Source organism: Anser cygnoides, chromosome 5, assembly GCF_040182565.1.
Source record: "Anser cygnoides isolate HZ-2024a breed goose chromosome 5, Taihu_goose_T2T_genome, whole genome shotgun sequence".
In the NCBI taxonomy this organism is placed as follows: domain Eukaryota; kingdom Metazoa; phylum Chordata; class Aves; order Anseriformes; family Anatidae; genus Anser; species Anser cygnoides.
In genome coordinates, this window is record NC_089877.1 from 37,316,368 (window position 1) to 37,342,708 (window position 26,341).

At 42.3% G+C, this 26,341-nt stretch overlaps 1 protein-coding gene across 7 annotated transcripts in view; it reads left to right on the forward strand.

Annotated features, from left to right (window-relative positions):
• PTPRJ (protein tyrosine phosphatase receptor type J) overlaps positions 1–26,341 on the forward strand; it is a 123,763-nt gene that overhangs the window by 74,949 nt on the left and 22,473 nt on the right. For all 7 annotated transcript variants that reach the window (XM_066998906.1, XM_066998908.1, XM_066998905.1 and 4 more), the window contains 4 exons: positions 21,706–21,724; positions 23,134–23,286; positions 23,988–24,251; positions 25,591–25,857. In XM_066998906.1, coding sequence (XP_066855007.1) covers positions 21,706–21,724; positions 23,134–23,286; positions 23,988–24,251; positions 25,591–25,857 — 703 coding nt within the window. The remainder of the gene's footprint in view (positions 1–21,705; positions 21,725–23,133; positions 23,287–23,987; positions 24,252–25,590; positions 25,858–26,341) is intronic.

Sequence of the window (26,341 nt, forward strand, 5' to 3'; positions counted from 1 at the left end):
TCAGGAAAACAGCACCCACTCAGAAGTTTTACAGCTGATGTTTTGCCTTGATGTATTGCTGATCTCTGCAACTGTCAGGAGAAAATGAAAAAGTGAAAAGAACTTCTCCCAATGTCGTTAATCTCCGTAACTTGTCAAGGTTTAAAAGCTTGTTGATTTGTAGTTGCCGATTAGAGTGAACAAACAAGTTTTAAGTTGCTAAATTATAAGGTCAGAGCAATTAATGTACATAGATGCATTTTCAGAGGCTTTTTTATACTTGCAAAGAGAAGAATTGTCTTTTTCAGTACCAGCAATGCCAGAAAACTTGCTTAAATAAACTGAAATAAAATACAATGAACCCTTGGAAAACAAAGCATGGAAGGAAGGGGCAGCAATTTATTGGCTCATTGTGTTGATGACATGCTAAATACACAAGCAGGGAGCAAGCAACTTGAGAGGGCTTAGCTCAGGGTCTAGTTCAGCGTCTTCTCTTTCGTGTGTTGTGGTGTCCTTAGGGAAAATAAAGTCTTGTGTCTGGGGGCTGTGTTAAAGACCTCAGTGCTAAGATACGTACGTTATCTGGTTAAATGCTGTAGAAACTGAAAGCTGTTAAAATAGTACTAGGCGGTTTGAATGTGATGTTAACTGACGTTACTTTGCTTGAAGATCTTCTTGGCTTCAGTATCTGGCTGTGGTCAGCAGGCCAGTTAAATATATTTTTGCTTAACTCATATGTTGCTGTGCTTATTTTTGTAAACTCTTCTTCCTGCAATAGAACTGTAATACTTCTGAATGTAATTCCTTGCAAGTCACACGTCTGTGTGCAATAGATGAGGAGAACAATTCTTCGGAGAGACTCGCCCGAACTATTAGATAAATTCGAATTGTAAGTCTTAACATAAAAAATAATATATATATAATATATATAAATAAACAAATGAGTTGGCTAGAGTAACACTGGCAAATTATCTTACAAACACCTTAAATGTAGCGTGCAAATCACCAGGAGGAAACCTGTTGCAGTGTTTGAGGCAGCCTTATGAGAGCTTTACAGTCAGAGAGCCATACAAAAATTCATCAACGTTTTTATCATGGGGAAATGCCTGCGCTCTGGTGCTGCATTTTAAACAGTATGCGTGCTCTGGAGCTTAATATGTTAAATGGCAGACTATATTAAAAAAAAAAAAAAAAAAAGAAAAGAAAAAAAAGCAGAAGCTTTTTTAGATTTCAATTTTGAAAATTATTTGATTTAGACTGTTGCGGAAAGCCACAAAATTAGCAGAGCAAATAGAGAGGAAATAGTGTTGACGGGTTCCTTTTCCTTACCATAATTATTGAAAATACTGACTTGTAAAAAAGCCTATGAGTAATGGTTTTAAAACCTTAGCAGAACAAGAAAATCTTGATCTATCGTCTTAGTTGTTACATACAGCTGGTCAGAGACTGAAGGAAAAGCACTTCTAGAAGAAGTTCCAAATTATGAGGGAAATGACTTGCATTGAAGAATGTACAGCTTTTGGGAAAGGAGGAAAAAAAAGAAGCAATACTTGGTATGATGAGACCTGGTGCCCCAAAAGTTCAGGCAGTTTGTTCCCGGTGCATAATCTGCTGCATGTAACTGGTTTAATTTTAATTGTGTTTTTATTTTTTTCAGAATCGAAGTATGTCTAATGCATTCATAATCCTGTCAGCCAAAAAGCCATCTGCCTGCTCTGCGGGTCCTGATTCCTCACTCAGTGCAACAGAAACTACACTAATTCCCATCAGTTCGCTAAAGCACTGTCACTCCGTGTGCGTACAGCACCATTCTTACTGCCTCTGCTCTCTTGCTTGCTGGTCATCCCAAGGAGGTTGAAATGTTTCTGATGTGTTACACTTACAGCTTTTTTTTTGGTGGTGGTTTGATGTTCCTTTGCCTCTTGCTTAGTGTGGTGGTACATGCTAGGCGAGCAGCAGGTTGGGGTTGTTTTCAGGCAGGCTGTTACTTTAACGCAAACCTCTTACTTCTGCTCTGTAAAGTTGTAACCCTTAGAACTGCAGGCTGCCTGCCACCAGGTTACAAAGTGAAAATGAGGATCAGGGTTAGCCTTTGCAGATAGATTCCAGAAAAAGACTTTTTAAAATGACTCCCTCTCTGTCTCATCTCTGAGAAAACAAAAGCTGCGTTACCCGTGTAGCTGAAATATTGCAGGGAGTCTGGGGGATGCTGAAATGTGCGCGGTGAATGGTTTTGGCATCTAGTCCAGCGCTATCACAGATGGGGTTTTTCAAGAGATGCTGTTTGCAGCAGTGGGAGTAACCGAACTGAGTGCACGCATCCAGATCTCCTGACACTTGTTGAAATTTGTGGTTCAGCTCACTGGACATCTTGTGAATGTAAGCAAGGACTGAAGCCTTTACCTGTAAAAAGAAGGGTGATTTTTTTAAAGGCACGTTTATCTACTGAATCCAAGCTTGACTTGCACTCAGCCGTGTGGGGATCGAAGCCCCCAGGCGGCCCCCCAGCCAGCCTGCTTGTCGCTTGCTCCAGTTCCGAGCCGATTCTGGCCAACTTCAAAGAATTTACTTCAAAGGCTTTTGGCAGACGCAGAACAGCACAAGCTGAGGTTGTAGTTTCCAGCTTCAGAAGAGCTAGCGAAGTCTTGGCTTCTTGGGGAGTCCTGTTTTATTTTCCTGTTACTCACTCAGTGCAGAGCAAAACGCAAACTGCTTTAATGAGAGGGATGGAGGGTGGCATTCACCCATCACTTCAACTGGTACAGCAAGAGGGGAAAGCTGGTGAGAGGTACGTGTGTCCAGACCTGGCAGAACAAAGGAGGTTGGAATTCAGCTGTGAGAGGAATTCCATACTAGTTCCCCATCTCCTTTGAACATCGGGATTTTCTTTATAACAGAAGTGTGACGTTTAATGATGCCGTTAAGGGATTTATTTTACTTTTTTAGCAACGCAACACTTCTGATTCTTGTTAGTCCTATAAAGGTCTGGTTCCTCTTCTCAGCTTCCTGACATCTTACTTCTCAGCAACTTCCTATAACTATAGCAACAGCGAGCTCCACAGAAGAGGTTTACATATCCTGGAAGTTGCTTTCTTTTTCGGTTGGAAATGTGCTACTTTCTGGGTGTCAAATGTCCGCCTGCAGAAGGGGAGGCTGCAGCTTGTGCTGGCAGAATTGCTCTGGGAACCTCGAGTGGGCTGGAGGCTGAAGCATCCTTCTGCCCCTTGACTAGGAGGGAGCCTTCTGCAGCGAGACGGGACCTCAGTCATGCAGAAAGATGTGCACTGTTGCATCTTCCTGCCTTAACATCCTGAACTATGTGTATGTTGTTTTTTTGCAGGGAGGAGCCCTCATTCTCCCAAACCCCGGAGTGTGTGTAACGTTAGCCACTGTTCTTCATTAAAAACCATCATGGCTTCGGGAGGAGTGGAAAACAGTGGGGCTGGGAGAGCTTCCGAAAATTCTCTGCTCATAAAAATAAAATAAAATAGGGGGGAATGGCATTTTTGTGTGAGGTACTCATTGTCCTTCAAAAGGAGGTACAGAAGTATATCAAGTGCAGACCGTACTGCATTCTCCACATCTGTGGGGATTTTTAATATTATAGTTTCCTTTAAGACAGTGGCCCTGAGATGGGGTGTGGTTTATACTACACACTTGCCAAGCTATTTATATATTCAGAGCTTTGCTCTTAGTAGTGTGGTGGTGGGGAAAGCAGTGGGAAAAAATGCTTGAAGTTGGCTTTTTTTTTTTTCTTCTCCTATTATTTTAAAGCACATCTTTTTGTTTGAGGGGGAACTACAGATTCCAGTGCCTGCAAAAACTGGAAGTTTACTGCTTGGGCAGAGCATTCGTCCAGAATCAAAAACAAACAAACAAAAATCTTAATCACTGATTATTTTTTGTTACCATACAGTCTTTTCTCATAAATACTTAACAGATTTTATCCCTCCTTTGTGCACCAGCAATTAGTAGAGTGGAAATCAGGAACTACGATCCTGATCCTGACAAGCGCCGCATGTCTGTCCTTCCAGCTAGAGCTGTGGATGGCTGCAGCTCTCCACACCAGCCTGGCATGTGCCACTGGCTGGGAGTTGTACGCTGGAAGATATTATCAGACAGGAATTTTTGATTCATTTGCGTGCAAAAAATAAATAAATAAAATTGGGCAATTTTGGCTCCCATCATATCACTGAGATCTTTCATTGTCTTGCTCTTGTTTTTAGAAGTCTTGACGCTGACTGGCAATTGAACAAGCCGTGCCGCAGGGCGGAGGCTTTCCTCCACTTCTGCCCAGTCTCTTGTGCGAGGTGGCTGCTGATCCAATCTGCCTGCTGGGCTCCGGGGCCGCAGTCCCGCAGGCTTGGCGAGGTGTCAGAGGGCAGGCAGGAGAAGAGAAGGGGCTCACAGAAGCCCTTGAGTGGACAAACTGCCAAACTCAGCACAACCTTTGTGGCTGGCCCCTTTATGTTTGCTTCATTATTTGCAGTTTTTGTCATCAAGGGTGTAAATTTGCAGAGATGAAGAAGATGCAGGAGACGGACAAGCTTAGGTAAATCGGGCAGCGTTTTCAGCTGGTCGCAAGTTTGTCGCCGAAGCCATGGAGCCAAAAACATCCAGTCTCTTGGGTAATCACTGACAGCATCCCTGCTGTACATAACTGGGTATAATGCCTCATGGACTCTGTGTGGATGCTGCAAGAGTAGTCTTGCTTATGAATGGCCACTTGTAAGGTGAGAAACTACCTGTAATGTAGGATTTTTTCTCCTCTGAAGGTAACAGAATAAAAGGAGCTCTTCAGGCCCAGTTCTGAGGGCTGGGAATGCTGCAGCTAGAGCATGTGTTAGAGCACAGATTCCCCAAATATCCCAGGTTGCATAACTCTGCTTTCCTGTACGTATATCAACGCACCTTTACTGGTGTTAATCAGAGCATTGCATGGTGATCTCACTGCTGTCACTTCACACCATTGTCCTGCACATAATTTTGATTAATTAGATGGCTTTTGGAATTAACCTGTTACTATTTTTGCTTATAAACAAAAAAGGCATTCAGTGGTTTATACCACTCCCTCCCCAGGATATTCATTTCAGTGAACGTAGTTTAGATGTCTCTATCTGATACACGGGCTTGTTGAGTAGCAGTTAGTCCCACCCTAAGTAATAGGAAATAATGAATAACATTCTTACCATTGTACTCAGACTGCTTTTGAATGAGGGGAATGTACCAAGTGGCCTCTGGTAGAGGAACTTAATGCTGTTCCCCAAATTACAGCTATTCAGTGGGATTACATAGAAAGCTAAACAGAAAGGAGAAGGAACAATTTATGCCTTTTGTTTGTACTTTGCTGCCTCCCCACCGCTGCATGCAAACAGATGCCTTTCCCCAGTGCTTCTTTTTAATGTCCATATATTGTTTTTATAGTATATTCTGCTCCAGGGCAGTTGGTGTCTAGGTGCTAATGAAATGTGAATGTGTCCTAGGCTCACCTCCTGTAAGTGCACGCAGTTCTGCTGTGGCCAGATTTATTTCTAAATGACTTTGGATAGCATTAAAGAAAATAAATGCATCTATGTCTTTCTTTACTTTCACATTTGGTGGCATAGATACAGGAAAATAACTTTGATTTGTTCTTAAATTTTTGAAGGGGGGGGAAAGTATGGCAATTCAAGCAACCATTGGCAGGACAAAAACCCAGAAAGCCCTAATCTGGCTAGTTTCGAGTTGATCTGCCCGGTAGGCGTGACCTCATGTGTCAGTGGCTCAGCTTGGGCTTCTTGCCTGTGTGGTTTGCGTTGTAAAACCAAGAGCCACAGGGGAACGCAGTGGGAGAGGAAAGCAGCCCATCCTTTCCCCCGCGGCGCATCCCCATGTGCCTCTGCTTGAGGCCTGTTTCCCTCCTCAGGGCTTGGCCTCGGGTCTCCAGGGCCGTGTTTTTAGCCTGGTGCTGCATCAGGGCATGCGGCGGAGGACAGGCTGAGTCGTGCTGATGGCCGGTGGCTCTTGGAGGGGAGCCGAGGCCCCGCTCTGTGCTCAAGGAGCTTTCGCCCTGAATCTGCTGCGTGCCAGCTGAGTGCTGTAACCCCTTGACTGTTGGGAACTACTTGCACCGCGTTTCAGCTGAATGTAGCCCTTTGTTGCCTGGGCTTTTATTCCCTGCGCACAGCATCCAAATGTTTTGTTGCATTCAAAATAGTTCACTGCAGAAGCTCCTGTGCTGCTTTCAGTGCAAGTTGGAGGGGTCTGTCCTCAAGTGAACCCTTCTGTAAGTTCAGCCCAAATTCATGAATAGTTTAGGCTTCCCTGGAACTGTTTTTTAATGAATAAATGATTCAGCAAGGGAAAAAGAGGCTCCATCCAGCAACAGCAATATCAACATCTGCTAGGCCTGTTCCTTTATTGTTGTTCCTTATTGTCTTCAGGCTTGTCACGAGCAGCGTGGATCCTGCTCAGCAGACAAGCAAGCTGGACTCCCTCAGACAAGGGAGCTTGGTTTTTCTGCTTTGTTTTTTGGCTTTGTCTTTTCCCCTTGTAAGCTTATAGCTTTAAAAAGAGTGCTTAGCACCAAAAGCTGCGGTGCTGCAAAAGGAACTAGCTCACATGGAAACACAAACAAGATATAAGAGGCACCATAAACTCTAAAATAATAGAGGAAATGATTAGTCGTTTTAAATTCATCCTTATTCAAAGCAGTTCTGGCTCTCGGGTGTCTGCTCAGTGTTTGAAATAAAGGAGGAAGTTCTGGTGCTTTATTGGAAAGCTTGTTTCTGCAGAAGATCAGTTGGAAGATAATGTTTCGCTCTGGTTTGGGTTGCGTAGCTGTGCGGGTACCGGGTCTCCGGGGTGACTGAGCCACCATTTACACCAAGCTTTTCTGATAGTCCTTGTAAATGTGCTTGGATGCACTCTGCTGATGACGTAGCAGTAAAATTAATGAAATTAGTGAAAGAAAACTCAGACTGCATAATACAGATGTTAGGTCTTTAGATGGATACATGAAGTGTGGAACATCCCGTGGGTACATGAGAAAGGGAAATGAAGGAACAGTGTTAACAGCTTAAAAAATTACTGTTCTAAGATTTGATGATGTGTTAAATCTGAAAAGATATTTATTAGGAAAACTGGTGATACTCTCGGAGCAGAAGGTCTAGTTAAATCAGGGCAAAGAATGGAAACAATAAAATACCCTTTTCTTTAGTTGTTTCAACCTACAGTCTACAGCTTGGGTAGCTTGAATGTAGAGTATAAAGGAAGTTACTCAGACAGTTTCAGAAATCTGCAACATAAATGCTGTGATTGGGAGTTAACAAGAGCACAAGGGTAGTTCATTTTATTTCATTTGAATACAAAAGTTAGGTTCTGGTAAGTCATATAATCAAACTTCAGTTTTTGAGAAATTTCCTGAGACCTACTCAATGGTCAGTGTTGCAACAAAAATGTGGAAGATGTTATTGGAGACTTTTCCATTAAATTACTGCCTTTTATTGTGGCACTTGTGATTTTAGCGCAGGGCGTAGGCATGACAGATCGTGACATCTTCTTGTGTCAGTAACAAGTTAATTCTCCTCTGCTGCTTTTTTCTGTGCTTGCCTTGTCTCTGCTTGCATCAGGTTCCTGCCTCCAGAGTAGTAACATATGACTGAAAAGACCAAGCAGTGTGTCACCGCGGTCCAGAAGGATGCTTGGTTGCCTGATGTACTTGCATTGAAGTCCTAGGACAAAAGTGTTTGCTGTTGCAATGTTTGGGATCAGTTGGCTTAATGCTGATACATTTCTTGGTAAATGTTAATAAGGCTAGGTAGGCTGAAGGGTTGATTTTTTTTTTTCTTTGACACCTATTAAAAGCTACCTGCTTACTTCTCATAGGATAGTGTATTCTTACCAGTTCTATGTAAACCTATCCATGATTTTCATGACAGCACCTGTTTTTGTGGTGGTGGTTGTTTTTTGTTTTTGTTTGTTTAACCAGGATCTTGAGAAATGTCTGATATGACAGTATCATATGTATGATTAGAACTTATTTTTTCACCAACCTATGCCTGACTCCCCAGGGCAACAGTGCAGGAGCACAGGCTTGCTGGTCTTACCTCTGTTCTAAAACAAGGAAACCCCTCAGTTATTGAAAGGCTTTTCTGTTTGTTTGGCTTACTTGTAAGGAATGTGCTTTGCTAAGTGTCTTTGAGAGACAGTGCAGGAACTGTGCTCTAAATTGTAAAGGCAGGATTTAAAGCAGGCTGCGAACGCACCCTTCACAACGTGCACTTAGAAGCAGCATAGGCATAAAACTTGCTGAACGGTGCAGGGGAGAAAGCATTGTAACAGTGGATCTTAAAAGGCTGTGAGTCATACAAACAGGATATATCACTAAAGAAGAAAAAGAGAAAATGTCTTTGTAAAGACATTCAGCCCTTAGGGATTGTCTAGACATCTGCCTTCATGCCTTGTGGCATCTGGAGGCTCATGTCCCGATACATGGCATTTTTCCCTTGAGAGGAAAAAAAAGTTTGCGGGTATATTTCCCTTTTCATAGCTTGAGTCTGGTGATGGATCAGGCATCTTTCTAAACTTAAGTCTTGTCTGCACTGGTGAATTCAAGCTAATGTGTTTCTTGGTCAAATGAGAAGCCTTTTAGCTTTGCACCGGGCAGCCTGAGTGCAACAAACAGTAGTCTTTAGTTTGGCTTGGCGTGCTTTGCCTTTGGTCTGGTTCGTATGTGTCAGTCCTAGCATAGTCTTTCATCCTGCTTAAACTCTTAGCGGTTATTGTCTGCAAGTTGCCTCCTCGCTGATGCTGAAACACAGGGTGGGGGTTCTGCCATCTGGGCAAAGGATGATTAAACCCTGCTGGCACCTCCTGCCAACAGCACAAATTGGTCAAAGAGCCTTTTTTTGTTGTTGTTATTTTGTTTTCCCCAGTTAATCTGCTGTAATGTGATTGCTATAAACAGTAATAAAGCTGTATCTCCTGGAAGTTATGAGGCCGAAATAGCCTGTGAAGGATGCACTATTTTTATTTTTTTGTGGTATGTAATCATAAAAGTTTTATCTTCTTTACTCAAACCTGTTTTTCAGGTAGTCACGTTTCTGTCAGCATTATATAACTCTGTGACATTATGACTTTCTGTTAGAGGCAGGAGTGGCACAGAGGAATCCAGCTGGTGAATCACTCCTGGTTTAACCCTTACTGGAAGGTGGGGAGAGAGCACGAGGCCACTAAGAGCAGTTAAGGGAAGGCGGTGTGGAAATCTGCACAACGCCATCAATTAAAAGGTACAAGCAAAGGAGGTTTTAGCAGCTGGAATGCAGGTGCTTGCACTTCAGTCTTATCTCTGTCCCTGCGTGCATGTTTCATGCAGGTGAACAGCCATGCAGTGGGTAACAAAGGTCAAGAAATTATTTATCTCATCTAATGCAAGGCTTCGACTTCTGACTCGACACTGACTTCTCCCATGTTCTTTAATACCCTAAACCGAAAGGATGTGTCGCTGGCCTAAGAAGGTCAGTGTGGTGTAGAGCACTTAAGCTTTGCATAATTCCTGTTTTATATTGGTGCTTTAAAGGCTTTATTGGTAGTGAGCAGCAGTTGCTAGATAGTTACATGTGTGTATGTTATGCCCCCTAATCTGCTGGAAATGTGGCAGTTTCCTGAGAAAGTACAGTAAATGACTTAGGTCTGTAATGGGCATGTAAAATACCATGGTGGTGTGCAGGACTTAGTCCATCTTAATGCTGATTTAAGGTAGCTTCTGTGTTTGACTGGGAAGATGAAGCTTTGCCCCATTTGTGCATGATGAAGTACATCATGGTGAACTGAACAGTTTCTCCTGTACCTCTCTCCGTAGCTCCTGCTCCAAACCGATGGAGATATTTGTATGGAATTTTTATTCAGAGCTTTGGAAATTGTCAGCATCAAACATATAGATGAGAAACTGTAGAAGAATATTTTTAACAGACCAATCAAAATCCTATTTGTGGCCAAGATCTGTGTTAATGCAACCCGTGTGCATTATTTTTCATGGCCTTTCCTATGTCTTGTCTTTTTTTTTTCTTTAAAGCAAATAAGTAATAGTGTAATTGTGCTCTATCTGGTTCTGGGTGTATATGTCCTTGTTTCCTCCCTGAAAATGACAGAGATGTTGTACTTCAGCTATTATGAAGTATAGCAAGTTGAATGTTAAATGTCAGGCCAGAAAAAATATCTCTGGGATAGAAATGTTTTACTATCATTTGTTATTCTTTTGGTTGGTAATGCTTTGCTACTGTTTATTGTAGGTATTGTTTTATCTTTAATCTATATAAATCCATATAGATTTGTATGTATATAAATCATAAAGATCTTGTCCTTCTAGGCTTCCAAGGCATTTTGTGATGGAGAAGGAAAATTGTTTCTGCAGTTTAGAAGGTTAGAAGGTCTCAAGGTTAGAAGGCTACTGGAGAGGAAGTTGTGATATTTTTCAGTTTCTGTGTTTTAGGTATGTTAAGGACATTGGAACAAAAGAAAATGCATCTGATGTTTCAAAGACATTGCCTGTGAAATAAAATCAGATCTGTTCTTCTGAGTTTCAGTTTTAGTCAGAGAACAGTAAGTTGAAGGAACTATTCTGCTGTTACTGAAGATGCAACAAAAATTAAGCTCATCTTGGAGGATGAGTTGTCATGGCTGATTCTAGTACCTGCTACTCCTTGTTCATTCAGCCATTTTGTGTATAAGTAATAAGAGAGACTTGTTTAAAATGCGTGGAGCATGTCTGGGGGTTGAATTTCTAGCTGTCCCAAATATGCTTTTTGAAAAGGAATTTGCCTAACTAGGGTAATAATAGATCAGAGGAATAGAGACACCGATGGAGCCTTCCCCTACAAATCTCTTCTGCACTATTGGCGGCACCTGACTAGTCTTAGTTCTCCTTAATATCTCGCTTTCTTTCAGTCACAATCAGGAGAAGAATTACACCACAGACCCATCCAAAGTGTGATTCTGCCAGAATGTTCAGAGAATGGTACTGCACTTTTTGCTGCCCCTTTCTGTTTTTTCGTTAGGGGTAACACTGTCAAATGTCATTGAGATGAAATTATTCTTAGTAGCACACCATTATCTCATAAATCTTCAAAGTGATTTTTTTGCCAAAGCAGTCTGTTAAACAGAAGGCTGGCTGTATAAAACGTGTGTCTGCCTTCAAAAACACATCTTGTGTGGAAATTTTCTTCTTAAAGTCTTGTGTTTTTTAAAATCTGTGAAAGCCACCATAAAGTGGAAGGTGAATTTCGATTGAAATTGCTGTGCTTCATCATTAAACTTGCTGGTGGTGGATATTAATTTATTGGTAATGCAATCAGTTTGGAATAAAACAGGTAAATTTAAGGAATGTTTGTCTTTCGTTTACATGCATTCTTTTCTTAAAAAGTTATTTTCAGGAACTTTTAATGCAAACTTCGAATTTGTCTGTTTAGACAATGCAGGAGAAAGATGGGTGTTTTTGTGTTTTGATGGTACAGGTAACAGAAAACACATGATTGTATGGAAGTAGCAAAGGCTATGGGAGGCTGTATAGATGGTACTGCTGCTCCAAGCAAGCAATGAGCAGAATGGTGTAAACAAATTTACTTGTTGTTTTAGAAGTTCCCTCTATTTCTTTTTCAAGTGATCTGCAAGACCAAGCAAAATGATACAATATGCGATTTGTTTTTGGGATTAACATGGTTGTCTCAAGACTCATAATAAGTAACATAAATTTATCTTCCTCTTAAATATAAGACTTTGAAGCAAGCTAGTAGATATTTGATTTGTATCAGAGCTAAGCCAAACTCCTTCACATATTTTGGAAAGAGAAAGAAGCCCTGGGTATTATTTTTCTAGAGCAAAAAGTTTGCAGCTGGCTGGGCTGCAGTGTTACATTGATCTCTGGCTGTGATGCTGCATCACTCAGCCTTCTTCCACCATTGCTGGTCCTCACAGGTGGCCATGAAGGTGACCTTTTATATATGGCCATGTCTGTTGACTGGTAAGTGAGAGAGAGCCCAAGTTGTTGTCAGTGAATAACTCCTCATCCAGCCTCAATGTATTCACAGAGGCGAGTCTGGCAAAGGGGTGATGGTGGAGCCAATTCTCATTCCTGTCTCTATTCAGCTTCTGTTCAAAGGGGAGGAAAAGAGAGACTCTACCAGAGCCCTAGATGAACTTACTGGAGCTGTACAATGGATCTTTTGTTCCCTCTGAGGAGTACTACTACATGTTTTGAACGTTTGTAGTCCATTTGTCTCTTGCTCCAGTTTAAATTCATTAAAGGATTAAATGGGCTGACAGTTGTGGGCAAATCTCAAGGGTGTCCCCCACTGGCCCCGTGCTGCTGCACATGAAAACGGCGTATGGAAAAACATGATTTATTTAATCAGATTGTTCGTTTGTGATAATCTGAGCCTTGTAGATCAGCTGAAGCTCTGACTTAATTTAGAGTTGAAACATGTTTAGCTCCACACTTTTTGCTATGAGGCAATTCGCATTTATTTTGAAGAAAATGATCTGATGCTACTTTGCTATTAGGGCTCATCAAAAATTGCAGGCTCGATACAAAACAGCGCAGCTAAAGATGTGACAAGTAGTAAATAACCACTGTGAAGAAACTATGAGGTCTAGACGATAACTTACTGTATAAAAATTACTTCCCTTGTGACAGGTTTGTGATGCTTGAAGATGCACTGAGCCTGCCTTAGCCAGCCAGGCATGGTGGCGTCAGCTCCCACGACTGCGGCTCAGCTGGCGTTTACATCTACATCCGCCCAGCCTACTCCAGCACGTTCATCCTTAGCCTTGTATTTTCCGGTATATGTCAATTTGGGGGGAAATGCAGGCATGTTTCACTGTTAGTCATTCAGGCTGAAGTTTGCTGGTTTTATTGAGGCCTCTAGTGGTCTAAAGGCTGCACTACCAAACCAGAGCTACTTTTTGGGGATGGCCGGGAAGGATTGCTTTCCTCCCTGCCTCCCTGTGGATAGATTTTCCCAGCTAAAGGGCAAGGGAAACACAATAGAGATTTGGGTTCTTGTGCAGTGTTTTACATAGAGGTAGAAGTGAACGAACTGAAGGAGCATAAATAAATTGTAATAAACAGTAACAGAGCATGAAGGAGGAGATGAAGGTTAGCCTGAAAGGTCCTTGTGTCAGGCAGTGGTCGCAGGCTGGTTTATCACATCTGCACACCTCGTTGCTTTTTAAATTAGGAAGTTTTCAGGAGCCTGATAAGGGCAAATAGATGAATGGTCCTAAGACATGTATAGAAAAAACACAGGAACACAGGAAGCAACAAGCTTTTCATGAACCAACGTCAAGACTGCCATAAAAGAAGGATTTCTGTCTAGCAGGACAGAATTTTGAGCTCCTCGTGGGAGGAAGTAAGCTGAAGGCTTTCACAGGCCATGGTTCTCCTGCCCCTGGGCAGGGTGTCATGGATTAAAAATTTCGTCTTTGTTTGCAAATCATCTTTCTCTCTTCATGTCGTATCTAAGTTTTCTATATAACTTTTAAAATCCCTTTCTAGTTAGAAGTACTTTGAAAACTCTCAAACCAAATGCAGCTCAAAAGTGAGCTTTAACACTTTCCTGAGCAAGGACTCTAAAGAATCCAAAGTGTCCGACTTGGGAAAAGGAAATCTACTTTTGATAAGAGAGAAACTCAGAGCCTCAATCACTCTCAACAGATCTGAAATAGGGCGCTGTCAGGAAATGCCCCTCATTTTCATGACTGCACAGCAAAGGCCAGGCAGCTGCTGGCTCTGGTGTGCATTTTCCATGTTGTCTGGGTGGCCAACCCTGCTGATTTGGGGACAGTTAGCATTGTGTTGTTGCCACAGGACTCTTTTTTTCTCTTTTTTTTTCTCTTTCCTTTTTTCATTGTATCCTACTCCTTCCAGGGTGTGCCTAAGCAATGACTCAGAGTGGAAAAAAAACAGTGCTCTTAAGCCACATGCAGGAATGTGCTTTGTTTGTATAAAATGAAGGTTGATGCTGTAAACTCTTAATTTTGAAAGAAAATGTCTGTGTTAACTGAAAATTCGTATTAAAAGAGGAGTTTTTCCATTCAGGCATTGCTCATTGCACACTCAGCTGCACTTTACACCGATGTTGGTGCGATAAGCAGCTTGAGTAGGATAATAATTTGTTTTTTAATAAGTGGCTGTTCTAAATAATACTCATTGCCATTGTTGAATGAGCACACTGTTCTGTTCGTAAACTCCTTCAGCAGGACCATCACTGAGGAGATGCTATACGTAGGGCTGATTGGTTTATATGGAAAATGTAGACTCATTAAACTGTGCAGCCTTTCTCCAGGATGAAGTTTTGTTGTTGCTTTGTCAGCTGGATGAATGCAAGATGCTTAGAGCGGTGCTGCCAAACTGAGGTGGCTTGCAGCACCCATGGCCCGGAGTTCTTCAGGACCTGCAGGTTTGGGGGAAACATAGAGAAGCTGTTGGGTTGCATGGAAAAGTTTTAAACTGATTTCTCATCTGGAAACCATTGGAATGAGGTCTAATGGTGCTTCTTAAGGTCAGTGGTGAGCTATCAGTTGTAATGCAGTCGTGTTTGGTGTCTGGGCCTACTATCAGCCAATTTGCTACCAAAATCTGTGCTTCTTGGCCTTAGGTATTTCTGTTGCTTGTTCTGTATGTGCACAGGTAGATGAGTCATCACCTGGTACCAAACCACTGGAAAACTTCCCTCAGAAACCTTTTCTAGAAGGGTAGGACTGAGGAGGAGAAGGAGGTCTAACAGGTGCACTTCAGATGAGTTCCATTCTAGATATTTTTCTCTTTATTTCAGATATGTTGCCCAGAAAATTCCTCACTCCTAGGTTAGCCATCTGAGAAGCAGATACAGGTCAAATACAGAGTAAAACCAGGAGAGGAAGGAAAGATTTTCTCCAGTATATTTCACTGTGAATTTTCATTCAGTGTCTCATCTTGGCTTTTCTACAAGGCTTTGTCTTTCACAGCATTTTTAGTTCACTGGAGGTGCTGCACAAAACAGAATCTCAAACTTTTTCATAAAAGTCAGTGGAAAAAATTATATTTGGTCCCTCTTTGGAGAAAAGCTTGCTTCGGGGAAGACAGAATTTAGAAATGTCAGGGGTCAAATACAAGTATTTGTAAAGTGGAAATAGTCTTCCTTCTTCCACATAACTGCATAACATCTCAAAATAACCTATGCACAGTTGTGTATAGCTATTAACTGCTTTAGGGTTTTGCATAGCTTCCTAAAACAACATGGTGTCAGAAGGGGGCCCAGCCCTACCCAATTAATAGCAAACATCAGCTCATTTTTCTTTCTTCTGGATTTTGGACCTCCAGCTAGCCCCATGCAGTCTCGTTAGCATTGCTGCTCATTTAGGATTAAATGAAGACTCCAAATATCTCACAAAAACTTGAATTCTGCTTCTAAAACTTGAGCTTTCCCCCCAGGATAAACCCTCTTAAACCACTCTGTGAAATGTTTTTTTGTGGATGTGCCATGAGTGCCTGCCTAAGATACCAGAGGATACAGAGCTGACACTCACTGCAGCGTTATCTCCAGTTTTGCTTTGAAAGAGAATATGTCATGTTATTGAGTTCATCTAGAGCTACTTTAAATCAAACAACCTATTGTGGGTTACAGTTAGAATGATTTAGCAGAATAAAAATACATCGGGGAAAGAAAAAAAAAAAAAACACAAATAAAAACACCCCCAAAACACTACTACCACCACCACCAATAAACTTGCACCAAATCCAGAAAATAATGTTAAATGAAACTTTATAACTTAATTAAAGGTTAGCTTCTGCCTTAGCCTCCAATTGCCTCCTATTTTCCCATTCAAGTAGTAAGGACTTGATGCAGGTAGGCTGAGAATTTACCAATGCCACTGAAATTGCTGAGAGCTCTGGACTGTTAGCATAGCTTGGAGCCAATCTACACACACTTGCTTAAGCTGCATTGCCTTTTTTCTTTGAATACTGTAAGCATGAGGGGAAACGCTTTCCTTGGCTTGGCATACCTTTAATTGCATTTAGGCTTTGTGAATTACTATGCATTCTACAACGGTGTAACAGTATAATTATTTGTGTGCATAGACTTTGCTTAAATGCAGAGAAGCATTTGGAATTAAAGACTTATGACATTTTAGGAAGAAATTAGAAAATAAGGCAAGAGACTGTGGCAGTATATTCTAGTTCATTTTCTGTTATGATCTTTTTTTTTTTTTTTCCCCAAAGCCAGAAATTGACAAAGTAAGGCATGATTTGAAGTAGGCTCATATAGGCTCATTCATGCCAAATGAGTGGGACATGGTTTTAAGTCCCAGTTCATGTAATCTCATTTTGATTGCCCTGTGCTGTAAGCCTACAAAATCCATTGATTTGGCAATAACGTGGAAATTAATAAGGTGAAACAGCCCTGAGATGGGTTGAAAGAGACAAGAATGTTGCGTCTGTCCAAATCGCGGCCAGCCTTTGAGACTGTTACCTCCTGCAGAAACGCATCCTGCTGGTCTAGATTCTATACTCCCAACGCAGTGGGAACATGTCCCTAGCTGGAGCAGCAGTCAATGCCTTACAAGTCCTAGAAAATCAGCAATTATTGGAGGGCCTTGTCAGTCTGTGGATGCAATGCCTGGGCAATCTCACCATCAGCGTTGCAGGGCTTCATGGTGGCATTCCTGGCTTTAGTTTTCACTTATTTTGTGTGACTTAGAGTGAAACCTTTCTGTTGGAATGCTTTCTGAATAAATCTGTGCCAAGTATGAAATATCTGAGGTGTCAGAGAAGACTACAAGCATTGGAGTCATTGTGGCTTTGCTAGTTAGTATTTGTCAGCTGGGCAGCGATGGCTGCTAACTTCAGCAAAGCCTGGAGTCTTAAAACTATCGTGATGGTTTCAGTGTGTTGGCTTGCCCTAAAAGCCCACAGTCATGGGTGTGGGACAGTTAGTGGTAGGTGCACACAGCAGGGGAAAAAAGGAAGCGAGATCAAGTTCAGTGGGCACTGAGCTTAATTAGCCAATAGTCTGATTTCGATTGCCGTTGTGAAGGGGCTTTGAGAAGGAATTTGGAGATGACAGTAATGACAGCTTGGTGGTATTTGTGTAGAGCTCTTCCAAACCTGAGAGGATGGGTGGGTGGAGAAGAGAAGATCAGAAGGTACAGGTGTGAAAGATCGTTAGCTGTGAGAGGGGTGTGAGCAGCTTCCTGGCTTTTTGCATCTGAGTCACAAGGCACACACTGGTGAGCACACACGAAATAGTAAGCAGCAGCCTCAAGTGTCTTCTCAGGAAAGATTTGTGGCTAAGGGGTTTTCTTGGTTAGGATGTTTTGGTTTGCTCACACTTTGACTCTAGAGCCAACTTCCTAACCCTCTATTTACATGAACCAGACCACGCTGTTTGTTTTGGAAACTGGAGAACCCCAGGCAGGTGGGTTGCTGTCGACAAGGGTTTTCCCCCTGTGCAGGAACCCAAACTTTGCTGGAGGGTGCAGTTCGGCAGCACAGCCTAGTTGGAATCGTGGAATCCTATAATCAGTAAGGTTGGAAAGGGCTTCCAAGATCATCTGGTTCAGCCATCCCCCTGCCACCAATGTCACCCACTAAGCCATGACTCTAAGCACCATGTCCAACCTTTCCTTGAACGCCCCCAGGGACGGTGACTCTACCACATTCCTGGGCAACCCATTTCAATGCCTGACTGCTCTTTCTGAGAAGAAATGTCTCCTAATTTCCAACCTGAACCTACCCTGGTGCAACTCGAGGCCATTCCCTCTTGTCCTATTGCTAGTTATCTGTGAGAAGAGGCTGACCTCCAGATCCCCACACCTTTCTTTCAGGTAGTTGTAGAGAGAAGTTGTAGAGTTGATCCAAAGTCTTGCTGCCAGCAGAAGGAGAGTCACCACTGGCCTTCCTGCTGCAGCCCAGCTCCCGTGGCTACTCTGGTGCTCATGTATGGCAGGCACATTTCAGATCCTACTCTTGAAAAGCTTTGACTCTTGGCAAACATCAGTGCAGCTTTGGCTTCTCAGTCACGTAGAATTTTTGAAAATGTTTTCCCTCAGCCCATCTTAGTTTCTTCACTGGTAAAATTACCTATGAAAATAATAATGATTCCTCAGTGATGTGACCTGACTGTCTACCTGAGGAGGATGGAGCTGAGTCCTGCAGTTCTTACACCCCACAAAACAAATGAGGAGCGCAGGACAGACCTCATGTGAGTGCAGATGAATTCTTCAGCTCCCCTGCAAAGCACACGCCTCTGGTCAGACTGCGTGTTGCTGTGTGACATGTGAAAAGATTCATTTGCTGATGATAGCTGATGACAGCGATGAGTTTGTGTATGCACACCTCTCCTGTTGTTCAGTTGAAATGTTCACTGTTTCACGTTTTGCTGTCTTTTTGTTTGCTTGATCTGTTGAATATTTCCTAGCTTTTCTTGGGGAGAGATGTTCTTCCCAGCACATTCCCGCTGTCTGGGGCGGGAAGGAGGGAACAGCTCCGTACATGAGTATAATGGATTAATGTAGTTGAAAAGAAAAGTGGAATTGGCACGGCTCTGGGCATGTCAGGTGTGAACCCAAGGAGAATCAGGTGTTCAGCATGAATATCCTCTGAAATAATAAACAAATGTTTTGTATAAATAGCATTTCATTAAGTAATAACAGGAGGCTGGAGAACAGTTAAGTCGATGGCTTGTTGAAAAATACAGCATGGAATGACTGAGTCAGGCAGGCTGACGCTCGGGAATGGGATCATTTGTTTTGCGTGGTTTTGGGTTTCAAAAGGAGGGCTGTCTGCTGCCGGCAGGGTGTGCTTTGTTCAATTTGGTTAGTATGTAGGATTCTGGAAAGTCAGAGGGGTATTGCGAGATTGCTGAAGTCTGTGATGAACAAAAGCAAATAAAATGCCAGGAAGACGTTCGTTCATCACAAGACAGAAGTTTTAGCACAACTTTCCTTCTGTTGCTTGAGCATCATTAACAAAACCAACGCATGACTGTACAACTGAGTTCGTGGCAGCTTGGTAGTAAGTTGCTGTTAGATCAGATGGTCGTAGCTTGGGGCAAACCAGGAATTAATGTGTGTATTGTTTGGGCAGGCAGGGAAGAAATGAGGAGGTAGGAAACAGGGGTGTGAGGGGCTTGGTAGTGGCATAGCTATTTGTCACTCATCTAATGTCTGTTTTTCCTGTTGCTCAGGAAGGATGCCCTAAACCTGAACTCGAACTTTAGGGAGAAAGAACTGAGAAACTTTAAAATTCAAGAACACTGGCATCTTCAGGTGGTTTTTACAGAAGAGAGAATAACTTAAGGACAGGTTGTGAGTGATGTCAGGCTGTTGCTGTTTTGCCTGTGGGGCAGTAGAAATCACTGTGACGTACACACTTCTGTTTCATTTTACATTGTTCTTTGTTTTTCTTTTTGCAATTTTCCTTTCTTATTAAGCACAGCATCTTTCTGGCTTTGCTTCTAGATTGTCCTGCCTTTCAGGGAATCTCACCTCTTGCTCATCATTCAGCAGCTGTTTCCAGGTAGCTCAGTGCTTGTACTTGGAATGCTGCACAGGGCTGTTTTCCTGCCTTTGAGTGGCTTTTCCCTTCGTAGTCACTTCTTCCTTGGCCACTTGTTTGTGAAAGAATACAGAAGGACTCTTGACCTGAGTGCAAATGAACACATTTCTTCACTTCCTAAAGGCCTAGTGATTTGGCTGGGCTCTCAAATATTCAGAAAGGTTGACAATGACTGTTACATTTGTATGTAGGAGATGTGAACCCGAGTATTGTCCTTTGTGTCCTGAGTTGTCTGCAGGACTGCACTGGAGAAGATCAGGAGTTGCTTCTTTGCCTCTTACAAGCACTTTTTTGCTTAAAAAGTGCAGCCGAACATTTTGCTGCAGTAATGACACCATCGCAGGCTGGGGGTCTCTTCTACTGCATTTCTCACTATTGTAAAGCCGAAGGGTTTCCTTCTGCTGTGTTTCTTCTAGTCAGCTTGTCTGCCTTATCTTTGCAGAGTGCTTTTTGTAGCCACTTATACGAAGAACAAGACTTAATGGTATCCTCTAACTTTTTGAGAGTGTGTCTTCCAGGGCCTGTGACCCTGTTGCTGCTGGAGCTGGTTGTGGCAACAGGAGAGCTGAGGGGCGAGCGATTTGGTATTCAAGCTCTATGTTGTGTTGTCACGATATAGCCGCTTATTTCTAGTTAGCTTGTGGAAGCTCAGAAATGGAATGGGCGAGGGTGGAAGGGACCCTGGAGATGATCAAATCTACCTCCCCGCCTGAAGCAGGGCCACCAGGAGCAGGTTGCTCAGGGCCATTGCTCACTCATCGCATTGTTGGGTGGTAGCAACCTCGTCTAAGAAAACAGAGTGGAAAAAGAAAACGAGACAAAACTTGAAGTGCTTCAGATAAATGTGTCAACCTTTGCTATCAGCAGGTTTAGTGCTTTGGGTGGGTAAGGCATCATCCAGCATAAAGCTAAATCGGATTTTCTAGAAGCAACTCGCTGTGAGGGCCAGCCCTTCTGCAGGCACCACCCGAGCAGTCGGGGATGGAGACAGCCTCCAACTGCCCACCCCATAATGCTGGAAGACCCAGATGTGTGTGGCCAGAAACCTCCCATGCCTGCAAGCCCTTGTGGCACAAGGGAACCGTGATCTGCTGGTCCCCAGCACCGTGCTGGGGCCCCACGTGTTCTTGGGACGCGTACCTCTCCCTGCTTGCCTTTGCCTTCTCATGTGCATCTTTGCAAGGTGAATGGTTGTATTTAATTCCCGCTATGACTGCTGAAGCAATCGTGTGTTTGTTGCCTGACAAAAGTGACTGCCGCAGTTGGTTGGCGTCAGCTGGCTGTGAGTTCCAGGAAATCACTATTTTTCTCTTAAGTGCCTTCAGACCCCTGTCTGGTGCTTTTAGTACGCTCCTTTAGGAGCATTTTGTGCTGCCACCTGGCGGGAGATGAAGAAAATTTATAGGGCAGTTTGTGTGGGGACTGGCAGGAAGGGAAATGGCTTACTTGGGAGTAAAAGCATGAAGTTGAAAGACTAAAAATGTTTTCAAAGCAAAATTCTTGTGTGCCTGTCAGTGTTTCTAGCAGACTATTTTCAGGTTGTAATTAATAGGCAACTGCTGATATTTTGTGTGTACATACACATAGATAAACTAGGTTTTCAGAATATATACTAAATATTTTTGAATTTTGAATTCACTGAATTGTTTCAGAAAATGCAAAATGCTCTTTTGTGAGAAGTAATAATAAAGTTTATGCAGCCATAGGATGAAAGAAAAATCCCTATGAATAAAAACCCTATCAGTCTCATCTGCCTCTTTTTGTGGGATGGTATTGAGGGTAACTTAAGTCTCTTAATTAAGATCTGGGGTTTATTTTTAAATTTCTATGTGCAAAATAACCACCATATGCTAAGCCAGGTTTTTGACAAAATAAACTTTGCCTGGTTAGAGGAAAAAAATATGGAAACTAACGTTTTACCAGCGCGTTTACTTTTTCTCTCTAATTGATCAGAATGCTTTTGGTATTGTTTTTGTTAATAGATTTTTAGGTATTTCTTTTGCAGGTTGAGAAGTGTGTAGTGAAACAATACTTTCTTTTTTTTTAAACTGATTTTTTTTTTTACTACCTGTTACTTTTAAACAGTCCTTATTTTATTTGAGCCTCCAGTAGTTTTAAAGTTTTAATTTCTGTTATTTCTTTTTGTTTTCCAGGTCAGATGTACAGCTGCCTGTAAGTATTATTCTGTTACTCAATTATGTATTTTTTTTGTACGTAACTTTTGCTGTCCTCTTTTTTCTTTCGAAAGGTCAAACAGCATCAGCTAAGTATTTAAAAAAAACTGCTGAAATTATTTTTTATAAAAAGCATTCAGAAATATAAACTCCTATTTAGTCAGCATAATTCAAGCAGTGCATTTAAGGATAAGGATATAAAAGGACACAAAAATCCCATATAAGGACACAAAAAAAGGACATTTAAGGATAAGGACATAAATGAGCATTTTAATCCATTTTTGCTTTTCAGTTTGTAAAGGATTCTGGTAAAATCAAGTACAGGTTTAATATAGTTAGAAGGATAAAAATATACGTCGAAACAAAACAAACGACTCAGAGCAAAAATGACTCCCAAAGTGATGCTTTGAGGATTTTTTGAAGTAGGTATAGCAACTGCTGTGCTTACCAAGATGACAACGCTTCATGTGTCACTAATTTCCAAAATTACTTGCAGATGAGATCTACCTTAATACCAAACATCAGACTTAAATGAGTTAGCCCTTAAGTTTCAGGACCAAACTAAAATGGGAGAGACAAACTCACATTTTACACTGCTTTAAACTGTATATAGTTCTGAAGGAGCTTTGAATTGTGAGTGAGTTTGGCTCATAGTATTTTCTTTGCTTTCACTTTCATGTGAACCTGCATGTGTATCAGTTTCGATTAAACTGAGAAACAACTGTTCTGTTGGGATTCTGTCCAAACCCATGCTCCAGGACTAGGAATCCTGATGCTCACAGTCACCTTTCCTAAGCGTGCTTGCAGTGCGTATTGCTCATGTAACAATATCACAGCTTCAACTAAGATAGCAGTTTTTCTGTGTATTGTTACTGAAAGAGCTGAATCACCTCTCTCCTCACATTGGGCTGCACTATGTCAACTTAAAGTTTTCTGTAGCTATATCATATCTGCCTTGTGGGAACAGTATGTGAATACCAGAATTTTTAAATTTTTTTTTCTCTCATACGCTAAGGCTAAGAGATAAAGTTGCTATGCCAGGTTGAGTAAAGCAGCTAGCTTTACATAATAACAATGCACATACAGATTGTGCCTGTAAGTTCATTCAGTTCTTTTTAAACAAAACTGTACAGAGCAGATCATGGTAGCCTTCATTCAAACTATGAGTTGAGTCACTGAATACCCGAAGTAATGTGGCAATTTCTTAATCTAATATAAATTGTCTGACAAAAGTTAAAAGTGGTAAAACCAGGAAATGTGCAATGAAATCTCTGTAGGAAAACAAATTGAAAAAATAGAGGAGTCTGTGTCTCTGCAAGATATCTGTAAATGACTATATTTTTTCACGTGGGGAATTCAGAAGTTTTGTAAAGATACTTACTGCCTTGTATTTTTTTTTCCTTTCAGGCACTGAGGATTGCAGATCAAAAAACTTAATTGCAGAAATGGGAACCAAAAGTAGTGATGATTTATCAGTAAACTCTACAAGTAGGAACAAAAGATCATCAGGGGATGTGCCACTACCTGGTGAGGCAAAAAGTGATCGGAACAGTGGAACACGTAAGTGACTTGGAATGCCACTGGGATGTGAACCTTTAGTGTATTCTGTGCTTTTACACTACGTTAGCATTTTAAGTCAAAACTGTAGTTCACAGTGCAAGGATTGTGGCAGGAAGTGGATCCAACTGCTTTACTGGAGTAGAGAATGAGCAAAAAATTTATCTACACAACTGACTAAGAGTGTAACTGAACAATGTGATTGTAGGATGTCCTTGAAATAGTTTTATCACCATTAGACTTGGGTTCCCTTCCCTGCTTATTATGGCAAATTTTTACATTACAGCTGCAGCAGTTCAAATATGTGACCTAGAGATTTGAAATATATATGTGATGGAGTACAGCTGAAATAACCTACCTTGGATCTAGAGGAGAGTTTTGTGAATCTTGCAAGCCTTTTCTTTAGGATAGCTAGCTTAGGAAAAGGAAAAAAAAAAAAAAAGTTGTATGGGTGATTCTTTCTCAGCAGCTTGCATGAAGCTGACAACTAAGGTATGGAAGTCACCACCGTTGCACCAAGACTATTTTAATTTTTGAGATGAAGTGAGTCTTCAGGAGTTGGAGGAAGATCATAGAGCTAGCAATCATGCCATACAACATAAAAGAATGTCTTGATTAAAATAGTAATTGGTTGAGGAAAATACAATAGTTTTTCCACTCTCTGCATTTCTCTGCCTTGACAGTATATTTTCTTGCCTTTCCAGAGCCCAGCAAAGTTCTTGATCTCCAGGTAGTGGATGTTGGTGTGACATCTGTCAATTTGACATGGAGGGTGAACGACACTGCTTCGGAGTCCTACACGTACAGGATAGAGGTTGCAAATGGTACCCACGTTTGGAACAAGACGTTCGATGTCAAGGAAGCTGAAATTACCGAGTTAATCCCTGGGACAAAATACAATTTCACGGTATTTGCAGTAGCGGCTGATGGTCAGACGGAAGGAGGAGTGTCCATAAGCCAGTATACAAGTAAGTCTCAGCTGCTTGCAGTCGTGTTTGTGGTGGGCTGTGTTGTGCTGTGAAGCACAGGACTCTGTCTGCCCGCTTGAGGCTTGTAGTGCAGTATGGCTGTGGACACAGGGGATGTTTTGCTGCTGGAGCCTGATGTGGGCTATATGCCAAGCGTGGGAGGTCAGAATGCAGAAGAAGCATAACCTTGGTAGTAAGCAGTTGGTGAAACCAGTCAGTAAAGCTTGCAGCATAGAGATTTTTCTTGAGGACCTATCTTCCCTAAGTTTGGAGGGGAAGTAGACTTTTTTTTAAAAAAATTCTATTTTAAATTTTTAAATTGCATTTTGAAATTTCTTTTTATTTTATTGTAAAATGCTATTAAGAATGGAATTTAAAATAAAAATTGTAGGAACTGTGGGCTTCAGACCCCTGTTTTAAATGCTCCTATGCACAAACCAGATTGCACGTGGGGAGTTTCTGTGATGTGGGGTCCTGTGTCTGCCATCAGGCTGCAGCAGGAGCATGTGCTTTGGGCAGTGCTAGTTGAGGAGAACTGCCTTGGCCATTGAGCACCTTGCTGTGCTGGGTGTCCTACATCTGAATGCATGGTGTTGGAGGGCCGGTTTCGGAGCTGGCCTGCAAGGCTGTAGCACAGCCTGGTCTTTCTCCAGGCTGGATTTCAAAGGAAACTGATGCTGGCTCTTGTCATTCATGTTGTCCTGAAACGTGCGTGTGAATGTGCTCCTGGCTTTGCTGTTGATTCCCAGAATCTCTCCACGCTGTCTGTCGGTGACGACTGCTGACCCTGGTTGGCAGAGGCACAGAGAACAGAGTGCCGCAGAGAGATTGTGGGGAGGTGTTCTCTGTTCTTCCAGCCCTGGGAGCGAGGTTGGGGCCTGAGCAGTGGAAAAAGAGCAGGGTGGTCGTGGGTGATCACTTCTGTTTCTCTTCCAGCAATCATTTATCTTTCTTCCCTCAGGCTGTGCCAAGGTGCACCACCTTCTTCTTCGGCACCTTCCCCTGCACGCTTGTCTCCTTCCTGCGCACCCCTCTGGGCTCCCAAGAGAAGCCCTGGGGGCGCTGGCACGGTGGTGGTGCGTGCTCCTGCTTCTGAAGGAGTGGGAGGTGAATCCCACTGGAGATGCCTCTTCCTTACTCTTGCCTCCCAGGCATGTTGATGGACGAGCCTCTGGGAGCATCTGGTGCTGTTGCTGGGTGCCCGTGCACTCTGAATGACGAGTGGCATGAAGGGAGTGAAGCAGTGGTGTGCCTGTGTTTTTTTTTTGTTGTTTTTTTTTGTCCCCATTTGTCAGCAGATATTGTTACAGGTTGATGGATTGTTGTCTTGCCTTTGCAGAGCCCAGCAAAGTTCTGGACCTCATGGTAGCAGATGTCGGTGTGACTTCTGTCAACTTGACATGGAGGGTGAACGACACTGCTTCGGAGTCCTACACGTACAGGATAGAGGTTGCAAATGGTACCCACGCTTGGAACAGGACGTTCGATGTCAAGGAAGCCGAAATTACCGAGTTAATCCCTGGGACAAAATACAATTTCACGGTATTTGCAGTAGCGGCTGATGGTCAGACGGAAGGAGAAGGACTGTCCATAAGCCAGTGTACAAGTAAGTCTCAGCTGCTTGCAGTCGTGTTTGTGGTGGGCTGCGTTGTGCTGTGTTGTGCTGTGCAGCTCGGGGCTCTGCCTGCCCGCTTGAGGCTTGTAGTTCAGTATGGCTGTGGACAGAGGGGATTAGAATGCAGAAGAAGCATAACCTTGATAGTAAGCAGTTGGTGAAACCAGTCAGTAAAGCTTGCAGCATAGAGATTTTTCTTGAGGACCTATCTTCCCTAAGTTTGGAGGGGAAGTAGACTTTTTTTTAAGAAAATTCTATTTTAAATTTTTAAATTGCATTTTGAAATTTCTTTTTCTTTTATTGTAAAATACTATTAAGAATGGAATTTAAAATAAAAATTGTAGGAACTGTGGGCTTCAGACCCCTGTTTTAAATGCTCATATGCACAAACCAGATTGCACGTGGGGAGTTTCTGTGATGTGGGGTCCTGTGTCTGCCATCAGGCTGCAGCAGGAGCATGTGCTTTGGGCAGTGC